The sequence below is a fragment of the Salvia hispanica genome, chromosome 6 (assembly GCF_029641045.1).
Source record: "Salvia hispanica isolate PSC_SH4W2 chromosome 6, Shi_PSC_v1, whole genome shotgun sequence".
In the NCBI taxonomy this organism is placed as follows: Eukaryota; Viridiplantae; Streptophyta; class Magnoliopsida; order Lamiales; family Lamiaceae; genus Salvia; species Salvia hispanica.
Window position 1 is genome coordinate 37,762,711 of NC_142697.1, and position 15,064 is coordinate 37,777,774.

The window sequence follows — 15,064 nt, forward strand, 5'->3', positions numbered from 1 at the left end:
AACATCGAAAAGATTGTGCAGAGAACATAGATCATAAATGTTGTGACGGAGAAGTGACACTGAGAAGTATAGATGGATTCAAATTTGTTTACGCAAAAATTGCAATAAAATATGAATGGACTAAAAATTGCATAATTCATGCACGAAAGGCGAAATTCTAAAAAATAGTAGTGGCAAATGATTTTGAAGTTTACCACTAATTAAACAGTACTACTCCCTATTACTCTCTCCATCTATTACTATTATTATTAGGAGTTCTAGTTTGATATTTTGGTTAGTATGCACTTAGAAGTTTTGACTAATTCTAGTTTAAATGGAGTGTGTATTAAGAATAAAACTGAATATAAAAATGAGAATCGCATTTCAAGTCGTATCAATGATTTTTCACCTGTTTTTGTTTATACTCCATTTAAACGCAAATCGGTACTAACTCAATTTAAACGCAAATGTAGAGTCCTATTATATTCTAATTTTACTAATTTAATAAATGAATCTACAACTAAATTATTTTACTCATTTTTTATTTTCAAATTAATACGAAGCACGTAAAAATAGAAGATATGTTCCACCATTTTGAATTTTGTTTTTTTACAATTTTAAAAATACGTGTTAGAAAATAAAATGAGATATTCAATATTAAATAGATGAAGTATTGATCTTGCTCCATTTCTTACTACGTCCGTTTACTAAAATATGTTTGGAACGATACGAGTTTTAATGCACAATTTGGTAAAGTAAGAGAAATGAAGAGAAAATTGGTAAAGTAAAGAGAGGGAAAAAAAAAATAATGAAATTAATATTACTAGTTGATTATGGGTCCATTTTATTAAGGGAGTAAACATTTCCTTGAATTGAAAGTTTGAAAGCTATGTACATTTTATGCAACATTATTCAATTCCAAAATGTCTCCAAAACAAATCAAGATTTCAAATAAAAAACTTTGAGTTTGGATGACTGACCGGAAAAAGAAAATGGCAACGAGAGTGGAGCGAGAAGAAGAAGCCGAGATTCATGGCGACGTTCTAGAAGCCATCTTTTCGCACGTGCCGTCAGTCGACCTAGTCTCCGCCTCGCACGTGTCCGAGTCATGGCACGGCGCCGTCGCCACCTCCCTCCGCCACCCGAAGCCGTGGCTCATCCTCCACACGCAGTCCACTAGGCCCCCGCACGCCCTCGCCGCCCTCGCCTACGATCCTCGCTCCGACGTCTGGATGCGCATCCGCCGCCCTCCGATCGAGCACGTCGCCGCCCTCCGATCGTCATCCACCGCGAATATGCTCTACATGCTCTCCCCCTCCGCCTTCGCCTTCTCCACAGATCGCCTCCACTCCGACTGGCGCAGCGTCACCCCTCCCCGCGTCTGGCGGACGGATCCGATCGTCGCCAGAGTCGCCGGAGCCGTCGTCGTCGCCGGCGGCGCGTGCTACTTCGAGGACGATCCGCTGGCGGTCGAGCTCTACGACCTCCGCGAGCGCGCCTGGCGCACGTGCAAGTCAATGCCGCCGAGTTTGAAGGACTCCGCCTCCTCGTCGTGGCTTTCCGCCGCCGCCACGCAGGAGAAGCTCTTCCTCGTCGAGAAACAAACCGGTTTGACTCACTGGTTCGATCCGGAGGCGAATTCCTGGTCCGGTCCGATCGCTCTGAACCCTAGCCAGCCGGTCCAGAGCTGCCACGTCAGCTACTCCAGCTTCACCGGTTTGATCCTCGTCGGAATTTGTCCAATTGGAAACGGTGAAACAATTAAAATGTGGCGAATTGGGGAAAATGATTTCTCGATTGAAGAAATCGGTGAAATGCCGGAAGATTTGGTAGCTGGACTGAAGAGCGATTCAGAAGATTTTTCTATCGATGTTCGATTAGCGGGGAATTTCGTGTACGTTTATAATTCCGCTGCGGCGGAGGAGGTGGTGGCGTGCGAGTTGGCGGGAGAATGCCGGTGGTGGAAGGTGAGGAATGTGGTGGAACGTGACGGAATGATTTTGAATACGTTGGTGTTTACTTGTGCTGAAGTTGGGATCGGCGAGTTGGAGAGAGTCATGACGACGAAGGGCTGGCGATTCGAGGTGGTTTGACTGAGCTGACTCGGCCGAGTCGTTTGATTTCTGTTGCTCACGTGGGTACCTATGATTGGATTCCAAAAATATCTTTTTGTGTGGGTTAAATTTTTTTTATTATTATTGTAATTGTTGGACGATATTATTACTATTACATTTTCTAGTGAGTGTTTTATTTGGAGATAAAATTCTACCATAAAAAACAAGTGCTTTACTATTTTGAATTGAATTTTATTAATCTATTGTCAAATCTCGAAAAATGCATAGTTTCTTTCTAATAAGCACTTGAAATAGACGTTAAAACAATTTTGTTTGTTTTTTTCTAATACTGTACACTGCACCATAATTTTGTTTCTATATGTCACGTGTTTCATCGCTTCATGCGACAACTAGTGCCACAAAATCGTATACAATCGAGACACTGTGTTTTTTCTTTTATTAAATTACACATGTAAGTGAGTATTAAAGGCGCTAATACTTTAACCGCCTCATATTGTCTTAAGGAGGACTCATTTGTAGGTAGTTGATGTCTTGATGAGTGTTTGTCATAGACTCATAGTTGATCTTGATCTAGCTCTCTTCTTGGCTGCTCAACAAGAGACATCAGTCACTATCTTGACAGAATCTCATTCTTGTGTGTGAATATATCTAGGACTGGGATTCCTGAAAAAATAATATAAGTAAATAAAATTAATCAATGGTGTAGATCATCACACATTCCTGCCATGACATTTTGCATAGCAGGGGATTCCATCCCGAATATCTAGGATGGGGATCCTCTGTTGTGCACAAATGTACAGCAGTCCCAGCGCTTTCACATAAACAATTAAAATAATCAAATAAATTAAATAAATATATATTATTTTATTCAATTGTGAGAAACATCAGCCCTTGTCTGTGCATTTATGCACAACACAGGATCTCTTCCCGAATATCTATATACATGCAGTTGTACGATGCATTAAGATTGTTTACACACACATAAGGGCATCCACATCGCGTCTCGATGTGGTCCCTATCTCGTCGAGACGAGACGAGACAACATCAAGACGGCGATGCGGCATGCATCTCGTCCCTAAGAGACGAGCCGTCTCGTCGCGTGACTCGTCCCGAAGAGGCCGGCCTCGAGCTGGCGAGACACGCGCCTTGGCGACGTGGCGTGCTCCGGTTCGTGCGTGACGCCCACTCGCCGGCCCGCGAGTGGGCGTCGTTTATATCCGTTTAAAATGTATTTTTTTTGTTTTTTTAAAAAAAATCAAGATAATTCGAAAATAAAATAAATTAAAATATTATAATTTTTAGTTTTTGTATTTTTCAATATTGTAATAAAATTGAAAATTAAAAAATTAAAATTAAAAATACTCCATAGGATTTCAATTATGTATTTTTCGTATTTTCGGATGTTGTAATTTTTGTGGTTTTTGATGATTTAATGAATCATTAGTATTAATTTAATATTTCAATGAAATATTAATTGAATTTGTTGGAAATAAAAATAAAAAATGAAATTGAATGAATAGTTAAGGGATGAGATGGTTAAGAGATGGAGGGATGCAGGTGTTGTCTCTTAGTTAAAAGATGAGGTGAAAAGTACAGTGGGGCCCATGAATAGTGAAGAGATGAGACAGTTAAGAGACAGGGATGCGGATGGCCTAACACATAAAGTTGTTGAAACGGAGTAGGAGTACTTGACTTTGAAAGAGGGTAGATAATTTCTTAAAATTGGGGTAGTTTTTGAAACGGAGTAGGAGTACTTGACTTTGAAAGAGGGTAGATAATTTCTTAAAATTGGGGTAGTTTTTGAAACGGAGTAGGAGTACTTGACTTTGAAAGAGGGTAGATAATTTCTTTAAATTGGGGTTTTTGAGGGAGTTCATCATATATTTTACTTCAGGTTTTGTATTGCATTTTAGAAATCTTAATATTAAAGAAGTTAATATTTTCTTGCGTGCACATAGATTGTTGTGGAACAAACATGGCAACCTTGTGCCATTTCTTTTGCTTCGATCATTCATTTGCGTTACAATATCATTGTCTATGTGAAATGCATCGCGATGACCATAGGGGATATCTTTGATTCTCGAGTATCTCCGGATGATTTTCAAATATTCATGTTAATTCGTGAGAGAAAAAATCCATTTTAAATTTCTTCTTTCTTTCCCTTGCTTATCAAGAAAAAAAATAGAATTTCATCTTTTCTTGTTTCTCCTTCTCAGTTTGATGAAAAAAAATATTATCATGAGAAATGGCGTGAAGATATTTTTCTTTATTGGAGCGAAAATAAGAAATAAGAGATGGTGAAATTTTCCTTTTCCTCATTCTAGCTACTTTGATGAATTTACAATGAAGGAGAGCACACTTTTATGATAAATAGAGTGAATAGGTATAGAAACACACTCTTATAATAAACATAGGGACTAGGTACTTTCAAGTTTCAAGTATATATAAACAACGTATAACGTAGATATATATTTTGTAGCATAGAATTTTATAAAGTTTATTTTTATTATTGCTGATTATGATTTGGACTCCTTTAACTGTATACCTGGCGCTTAATTTCGCAATTCATAATTATTATATCCTTCTTATAGATTTTTTTTTTCAATGCGATAGTAATTATGTCCCAAAAAAACATATCGAAAATATTTATAAGGAAACAGAAAAAAAATCATTAGAGTATTAAATTTAATTACTCATGTCGTGAAAATTAAATATACTTAAGCCCGAAACCAAATTTAGTCATTTATTCAAAATATAAGCTCAGCCCGTTTAAAAACCTGAGCAGAGAAGGCCCATTACATTACAGTGTTTGCAATTTTGAGAGTCTAATTGATTATCTAAAAAGTAGCATTACAAGTTCTTAACTTAATTAGATTGTGTACTTTTTCCTTATGTAGAAACAGTTATGAGTTATGACACATTTAATTATTATTTCATCTTTTTATTATTCTAGTATTTTGTATATTTGATAGGGTGTAACCGTATAAGTTACGCTCAAAATTGAGGTTGTTATATAATCTCTGTGCTTCTTAAAATATACACAAACTAAGACCAAATATTAGCTTTAGGATTCTGGATTTGGAAATCATACGGGTGTGATTAACGTTATATGGCAACCGACTATATCAGCAAGGGGTAATTTTGTCACAAATGCACAATCAGTTACGGAAATAGTACGATTCCGTGAGATTTCTACCAGTACTCTTTTCGTCCATAAAAAATAGTAGAACACTTTGTGAATGACAGGGTTTAAATGTAAAATTAAAAAAGTAAGAGAGAAGAGAAAAAAAGTAAGAGAGATGGGAAAAAAGTAAGAGAGAAGTTGTTGAGAACTACTCCCTCCGTCCCACGTTATTTGAGTCACTTCTTTTTCGCACTCATTTTGTAAAAATAATAATAAATAGTTAAAGTGGAGATAAAAAAAAGTAAGAAAGAGAATAATATAGTTAAGAGTAACGTGGGACGGAGGAAGTATCAAGTAACGTGGGATGGAGGGAGGATCATTTTTTTTAATGTGCCCTATTTTTCATGAAGAACAAAAATGACAAATATGTTCTATTTGTCGTGGATGAAGTGAGTATTTGTTTTATGCTGAAGCACCTTATTATTAAAAAAAGACTAAATGTTAACAAATTCACCGAATTCAGAAGTGGTGGTAATCGTAGATTTAATTAAGTTGATATCGTGAAATCGGTGTATAAATATGAAAAATAAGTGAATCCTAAGCTCCTAACCCATTTTATACTTGAAAAGTCATTGTTATAGTATTGTATGAGTTGCAACATAAAGTTTCACAATTATTTTTAATGCTACAAAAAGATAATGGGAATAATGTTCTAGACCCTTTAATTTATGATAATGATCACTAGCATCCTCTAAGTTATGTCTCTTGGACTATATAGATTTATGTGATCATTTTCTGCCAATTGCCAAAGGTCTAAGAGGATCTTTTTTATCTTTTGACCACATACATTCCAATCCTATGTTATTTGGTTGCAAATAATTTGCATTCCACCCCATTTTTATTCTATTTAATTAGGGTGATAATTGCTAGTTCTAAATGAAATCCTTGGTTCTATTATTCTATATATATTCCGTATTTAGCAAATAATTAATTTATTCGGCCGTCTATCTTATTCTTCTTCATGCTTGATGTCGTGAATCTATAATGCTAATTAATAATTATATGGATGCAATAAAATTTGAGATGAAGTACTATCATTTTATAATCAAAGCTTTATATTCTTTTCCGAATACTTTTGCCAACACATTGCAACTTAGTTTCCGTAGGCGAAGGTCTAGGAAAAGAAAATTTAACAAACTTATATTTCCTGCCATAAAAAAGAAAAGTAAATCACATCATAGATTGAACTTGAAGTAAATATAACGACGATTGTAAGATCACACAATTAGTATGTGGCAATTCTTCTTGCGTAGTAAGCGTGTTTTCCGTTATATATACTAGTACAATACTTCTTTTCTTATATGTTATTAACTTTTATTTAGCTTAATTGAAAATTCATAGCATATTGGGAATAAGGTCATCTTTTGAGGATTATGATCGAATTTGGAGCTTGTAAAAAGTAGACTTATTGGACGTCGTCTTTGTTTATAGACTACAAGTTGATGCCCGAATTTCTTCATGACTGATGACTCAAGCTACATCAAAAGTTGGACTTGAAGGTAAGCTTCTTTGTTGAATCCCCTTGATTGTTCCCTGTTTTTTTGGTGTACGTCTATCCGGAGTTGTTTTGTTACGCTTCTGTTGTTGCGGTCTTCCATTTGTTTTTCGTTTTTATGGTATATTTCTCTTTGCTTTAATTGTTGTGATAGGGTGTTATCGTTTTTTTTTTCCTTTGTGTTTTGTTTTTGTTGGATCGCTGGGACGTTGTTCACTTGCTACTTAATAGCTAGCTTTTGCTTTTATTAAAAAAACAATATAATTGGTAAAAAGAGCATTTTATGATTTTCTAAATTTTCCTTAACTATTTTAGTAGACCATCGAAGTTTCAAAATATATACATGTATAGAAATCTCGCAAAATCCTATGAAAATAAAAACTCGTCTAACTTTTTTATTAACTCAGCACTACATATGATATACTACCCATTTACATGTAAACAAAATTTTATGACCCCAAACCCAAGCTAGCACATTTGACCTTTAACTAGAGAATGCTCAAAAAGGGCAAAACCTAAACTTTGGTCTACTAAAGCACAAGCCAATAAACACAAAGAAGATTGATATTCTCACATTATTGTTCCTTTAGAGATAAAATTCGTCCTAGCATGATTAAAGCTTATGTTCAAAAACTATTAATAGTTTTATTTAAATAAGCTAGCTAGCTTTGACCAAAGACATGGCATACATTAAAAATTATCTATATGCATGCCTCGTTCAACCGCAAGCCTATAGTAACATAACACGTGAAATAATGATTTTGGACCCTTTTACTAAGCGATTGCATAAATTATTTCGGTCGGTCTCCTTTTAATCATGATAAGAGGTTCTTTATAAATACGTGTATCAATTCTAATCGTGTAGTTATGTGCAATTAGACAAGTCAATTACTTAAAAATGGTCATGCTTAGTTTTTTTTAAAAATATTTCTATATTTGGCATCTATTTGACAATGAGTGCAGTCAATTTGAACGTTGTCTTATGTATCCACGTTGTGTTTTGACTTCTAAATTTTATAGATTATCCCTCTAAAGTTGCATTATTAGTGTTATTTTTTCTCTTCTTTTACATAATGAGGGATCCACTTACACCCAAACCTTTTCAGGTGGAAAATTTTCGAAGTAATTTATTGTTTTGGTTATTTTCATTTTTAGATGTATTTGCATGTTGTAATGGTACACTAGTATTAACTGGGGCCGGTCAAACTAAATTGCACTTTGTTGTCTCATTTCGATCATAATCTAAAACTTATTAATATGAGTTTATACGTGTATATGTATACATCATAGCAATGGATTTAGAGCTAATGTTTACTATATAGTTATGATAATTTTTCACAACACATTTCCACATACTATAAGATAAAATAATTCTACCTATATAGTATATCCATATTATATTAACACAATTATCATACTCCCCCCGTCCCATAAAAATATGTACACTTTCCATTTTCGTCCATCTCACAAAAATATGTGCATTCCAATATTGGAAAGTTATATCAATTTAATAATGTAGGTTTCACTATCTACTAACACTACTTTAACTACCATTTTTCACTCTCTCTCTTACTTTACTAATTTTGTCTTAATTCTCGTGTCATATTCATTGCTCATATTTTTATGGGACAGAGGGGGTATTATTAAATTGTAGCAATAGATTTCAACTCAATGGTTGTATTGAGTGACACGAGGCTCATCCATCTTAATGGTTAGGAGTTTGATCCTTATCTTTGGGTATGAAGCAGTCTTTTATCCTTGGGTCAACTATCTCACCCTTAAATTATTGGGTCAACTGTTTCACCATTCGAAGTGTCACTATAAATCCTTAAGTCAAATGTCTTACTATATACTTACAAATAAGCACGATGAATAGTCATTTGGTTCGCTGCGTTGATGTAATTACAAAAGAAATTAGGATAGATTTTTGGCAATTAGCATTTCACAATGAACTTCCGATCCAAAACGCCAACATTTCCATCATCATGTTTTTATTTTGTGTGTTTGACATGTATAGCCATGATTAGTCACCACAAGCTCTTGCCCAAAATCTATGAGTATGAAACTACTACGGCATAAAGTATTAATGAGAGATAAGGAGTAACTCTCAAAAAAGGTTGATAAGTTACCGATATAAATTGACATAAATATGCTAAATTTACATGTTGTAATAGAGCACGTTTAAAGAATAAAGAACTTTAAATGTGTGTGTGAAGCATATATATATATATATATATATATATATATATGTATACACATAAAGAAGGGTGTCTCAAATGAAAAGAAAGTGACCAAACTCGAAAAATAAAGAGTGAATGACATGACATAGAATCAAAGATCCTCTCTATCTCAACATATTTTGGCGTATGTAAGTTTGAATGCTTGTTAATGGCGGTTTTGTCTGCTGGACCAGTGGTGAGTCTCATTCTATCACTCTCTCTCTATATGTATATATATGTGTGTGTGGCAGGAGCAGGAGGCAGCTGACTTGAATTTGATGCAAAATCATTTCTCCATTGCAGAGAAATGTAAGTGCAAGTGCAGGGGCCACTCCTCCATCCCATCCTGTATAAGCTCATCACGCCAACGGGTACCTCTTCATCCATTTCATTTATTAATTTGTACCACTACTCCATCCCTTTTTTAGTTCTATTTATGTATTTCCTGGTTTTTTATTTCTATTATTCCTCTTGGTGCTATATTTTTAGGTAAAAAAGAACTATGAAATAAGGTAAAGTACTGAAATTTGAATTTGCAGAGAAAATATGACTACTAGCTATATCAATTTAAGGGAACATGTTAAAATTCTTAATATCTTGTCCCACGTCGGCTTGGTACCGATCCTAGCTCACCTATAAAAGTATGGATAATCCTTGCCTTTTAAGGGGTGAGTGACCCATTTCTACTAGAACATTAGAATAGTTACTAGTATATAACTATATGTTTCTCCCTCATGGAGGGATAATTACTTTATTGTTAGTAGTACTAAAAAGAATTTTAGAGATGGATATTAACATAAAACTATTCATGCGTGCACCTCTTTTATTATTTTGGTAGAGACCAAGACCTAGTCTGTAAATGGAAATTATTATTACTCCTTTTATTTACTCCATTTTTCTCCATTGTAACTAATCATATTCCTGCACTGATCTTATTTATAAAATTTATTTACCTTCAAAATTTAATATGTAAATGAAAGTATGAGCTGTTCATAGAGTTGATATATAACGAACAGAAACTCTTGAATTGTAATCAGAAAAAAAACAAAAACAAATTCAAGGCTTTGGGAAAAAGTAGATGGGCTCAATTAAGAACGACATATATACTTACACCTAGGAGTTATAATTTCTATTTCATTTAATTACTTAATACTACAAGCAACCACCGAACAATTCAGACGGAAAAACTCAGGACAAAATTAATCGCAATACCCTCAAAAAATAATTTTCTACTCGGCGATAATTCGTGATAAATGTAATTTCTTTTGTTTTTTTGTTGGATAAAATCATTCTACCCCTATAGCATACATCCCTAAGAAAAAGTAGAGTTGAAAAAAATAGGTTTAGCTATTGGAAAAATTGCAACAGGTAGGGCCGATATATGAATTAAAAAAAATTAAATAAATAAATATATATGCTCTTTCAGCTTTAACTGCCCTACACATCAAATCAAAATCATATCAATCAATCAAAGTATTGCTTCCCTCAACTTGTTTTTCTTTGCTTCTGCACTTTCATAAAACTTTTCAGGCTTTTTTTTACTGATTTTTTCATAATTACAGCATATGAATCCCCTGTTTAAATCGTTAATTAATTAAATTATTGGGTTGTTAAAAAAAGCATAAAATATTTGTTTTTTACGGAGTACTCCTAGTCCATAGTATTTTAGTTCATAATATACATATCTCATGCTAAATAAATAATATTATCACGATATCGACAATCACTCTTTTTATGTATATTCAATTTCTTTCATGTACGTATTTAACTAACAATATTGCGTCTCCTTTTTAAAACGATGTAAAAACAAATATTCTCATAAAAAGTAGTATCCTTTAAATTTATTCAATGAGTATTCTTCAATTAATTACGTATTAATTGAGTGGAAGATACATGGTGGGTTTAGATTTTTTAGTGAAATGGCAAATGGAAAAGCGTGCACTTTCGATTCTTTATTTCCGTGTAAAATTTGACCTAAAATTGGTTGAACTTAAATCTAGTTATAGTATAGTACTACTAATAAATTAGCTTTTCTTTGTGTTAGTATATGTTTACTCGAATCATCAATCTAGATAGACCAGCTTGAAATCTATTTTAAGTATAGTCTATAAACAAATTAAGATCTGGGTTGCATCAGTGAATGAATTAATGAATTCATGTTTACGATAAAATAAAATTATTACTTATTTAATTAGTTTCGTAAGTTTAGTAGTGTCTGCTTAATTAATTAGCTACTCCATTAGTTATCCAATGGATATAGGTTAGATATTATTATTTGATTATGGAATATCTGGATTACTCTCTCCCTGTCCTCCGATTCTTATTTAGTTATAACATGAGTTTTAAAAAATATAAATAAAAATGAATTAAATAAGTCAGTGGAATATGAATCCCATATATATATAATTTTATAATAAAATATGAGTGGAATAAGTTGGTACAATGTATGAACTACTTACCATTTATGATAAAAGTGAAATAAGACTCTTATTATGGGATGGACCAAAACGGTAAAATAAGACTATTTTAGTGGGATGGAGTATTTTTCTTGACTATATTTATGTACTCCCTCCGTCCCACAAAAGATGTCACACTTTCCTTTTTAATTTGTCCCACAAAAGATGTCACATTTCCCTTTTTGGAAAAAGTTCTCTCTCACGTGAATATAAAAATTATATTTTCTCTCTCCATTTAACACACAAAACAAAACCTTCTAAAATCTCGTGTCGTCCCACAAGTGTGACATCTTTTGTGGGACGGAGGGAGTATACAATGTAGTAAGTAGTACTACTTACTATACTACTCCCTCCGTCCCCCATTAAGAGTCACACTTTTCCGTTTCGGTCCGTCCCCAATTAAGAGTCACACTTCATTTTTACCATAAATAGTAAGTAGGTCTCACATTCCACTAACTCAATTTACTAACATTTTATTATAAAACCAATATAAAAAAATGGGTCTCACATTCCACTAACTCAATTCACTAACATTTTATTATAAAACCAATATAAAAAAATGGGTCCCACATTCCACTAACTTTTTCAACCAACTTTTCTTTACATTTCTTAAAATCCGTGTCCGGTCAAAGAGTGACTCCTAATAGGGGACGGAGGGAGTATTATATACTGTGAAAACGTGACCGTGACCGTCTAATAATTGCACCTAGCTGCTTGTAGTTGTACGATTTTGAGTTAGACAACTGGGTGATTCTTTATTCCACTTTCACATTATACAATCTCTAAATCTCTAAATATAAAAAGTATAGTAGTATAATTGTTTTTTTTTATTGTTTATATATTACAATTTCAGTACAGATAGTAGTACTAGTATTTCTTAAAAGCTAGAAACCACAAAAATATTTTTTCGATTAACTCATGAAGAAAGTTATTGCATAAACATTCAATTGAAAAACGAAACTAAAAAGAAGATTCAGTTGTATTAAGATGACATATTCAGTGTAATTAGAAATACATATTTAATTTCCCCTCCCTTTTTCAATTTTTTTATTCTTTTAAGATGCATTAGGGCTTCAATTACAAGGTGCCTAAAAAGGCAATATTTTTTAAAATTTATTTTTCTTAATTTAGCTTCATGGGGCAAAGAATTATTCCTATATACTTATCATATGTACTCCTATTGTTTATTTTATATTTCTGCTTAGTCCAATATTAAAGTTGGAATAACCTCAGATTTGTACAATTCGTCACAGTTAATGACTTTTTTTGTTTCCTTTTTTCTTTCCTGGCTTGGGTGGGCTTGTCCGCACAATTTAAAATTTTTAAAAAAATCTTATTCCTTAATTTGCTATATTTGTTAGTATAATATTACTAATATTTTAGAGGTTATATAAAGAATCACATTACACTAATAAAGAATATGTTATGATCAGACCTGTACGGAATTTAGATCATAAGCTCATATACCAATTAGTTGCAAACGCAGAAATTCACTTAAATAAATGAATTGATTTAAATAGTGTTTCATGTCCCAATTAAATTGACAATTATTTTAGGCATAAATATTAAAAAATCGTGTTAAACGAAAATAAAAGTAACATAGGAAAGAATATAAGTATAAGAGATAAAAGGAGAATAAAATAGAAAGAAATTAAAATATAATACTAGTAAGAATAATTAAATATTTTAGTTTTTATGAAAATATAAATGACTTAATTTAATTGAGACGTAAAAAAAATACGATTCGGCTTAATTAGGATGGAGAAAATACTATGATAAGCAGAAACCCTTCGTCCCATTATAAATGGGGCGTATTCCTTTTCAAGCCGTCTCATTATAAGTGTCTCTTCGTAGCTATTTTAAATAAGATTTGGCTTAATTAGGACGGAGAAAATACTAGTATGATAAATAGAAAGCCTTCGTCCTATTTATTCTTCCTAATTAGTTTTCCAGTACTATCTAAAAACTTGTGAAATTTTTTTTTTGTCACAAATAACATTCAAAGTTGAGGTTTGATTGGATCAAGATAGTCACCGGGAAAAGATGCCATGTGACAAACTTATCCATATTAATAATATTTTTACAATTGATAATAGAGTGTAATCATTTATATTGTTTAAAATAAAATAAATACAGTAATAATCACATTATAAATAAGAATTTATATCTACTACTCCCTCTGTTCCACCGTGAGACATTTCTTTTCGGTCGAATAAATAGTTAGAATATAAAGAAATTAAAGTAAGATAGAGAATAATATAATAGAAGATAATCGTATATACATTATTCTTTTATTTACTTTACTTTCTCTTCATTCTAACTAGTTAGAATATTATTTATGCAAACAACGTACGAATTGAAACGTCTCACTAGTGGGACAAATGAAGTATTAGAATTGCAAATTATCATTTGACATTTTAAAAAGTGTCATTGACGACCTTGTCATATTAGCTTTACTTTGAAAAATTATTTAAAGTCATTCAACTTCGATTTCAATTAAAGTAAATCTTATTATTCCACGATTTTTTGAGGCTTGCCTGAATATTGATACAGTACGTTCTTGTACTTGTATGCCAACCTATATGTATACATGTCATTGGCTTATGCTTATTTTTGGTATCATGCTTTATTTCATGTCACATGCGTCTACATGAGTATTAATCACCATCTTACATTGTGGTTTCATTTATTAATTTTTGCCATTTGAAATATTCTTTTGTGGTATATAATTTTATAAAGAATTGTTAGGTGGAATAAATAGAATGAAAAAATGTAATTAAATATTTTAATAAAGAGCTAGAAAAATAAATTTATTTTGGTATTTAAAAGGTTGATATTTCAAGTATAATAAACTAAAAAAAATGGATATCTTGAATTATGGGGGAGTAATATATAATGCTACTACTAGTATTCAATACTCCTATGTTTTAGTTTTGGTATCACGACACGTGTTTGTGGCACCAATTAATAACAGAATATCGAATGCTGCTTCATTAAATTTACTAGTTTAACTATTTACATACTGCATCATGAAAATCACTGACACAAAACACCAAGTATCACAGTGGTTTTTTTTATTTTCTTTTGCCTCGTTTCATTTTACTGTAAAAAGAGTTTGTGTCCTAATGTAATATCAATGTCTCACCAATTTTATCCAAAACAGAAAAATCATTAATTTCAATAGATTAATTTTCTAGGTTAAATTAAATCCGCAATTAAAAAACCATAAACTTTAATTTCGAAACGTCAAGCAGTCGCATCAAGCTTGCCTTAAAAAACTATACACATCAGTTGATTACATAAAATTTCAATTAGATAGGACTTATTTAGGAGATCAAAAGTTTGATTTTAGCCCATTTTATTAGACACTTTTCCTTTTATTTTCAGAAATTATAACCACATAATTAAATTCCAACGATCATACTCTGTTCTACGGTTCAAGACTTCCACTACTTCTTATTTGATCAATTTGATCATATTAATTAATGATGCATGGCCCACAACACATAAGTATTTATAATTCAATTCTGTCGTCCAATAGTCTAAGCCACATTAATTTACAAAAAGGAATTAATTTTGAAAAAGAAGAATTCCATTATTAATTTAATAAATAAGTATAAAACAAAGAATTGTTGAGAAACTAATAATGGAAAGAA

General features: G+C 32.3%; 1 protein-coding gene across 1 annotated transcript; it reads left to right on the top strand.

Annotated features, from left to right (window-relative positions):
* Positions 1 to 833: 833 nt before the first annotated feature.
* Positions 834 to 2,221, top strand: LOC125204153 (F-box/kelch-repeat protein At1g23390). The gene has a single exon (XM_048102719.2). The coding sequence runs from the start codon at positions 951 to 953 to the stop codon at positions 2,070 to 2,072; it is 1,122 nt and encodes a 373-aa protein (XP_047958676.1). The 5' UTR covers positions 834 to 950; the 3' UTR covers positions 2,073 to 2,221.
* Positions 2,222 to 15,064: the final 12,843 nt, after the last annotated feature.

Excerpts from the sequence above, each read along its gene's own strand:
- LOC125204153 (XM_048102719.2), top strand. The coding sequence starts at position 951 with ATGACTGACCGGAAAAAGAAAATGGCAACGAGAGTGGAGCGAGAAGAA.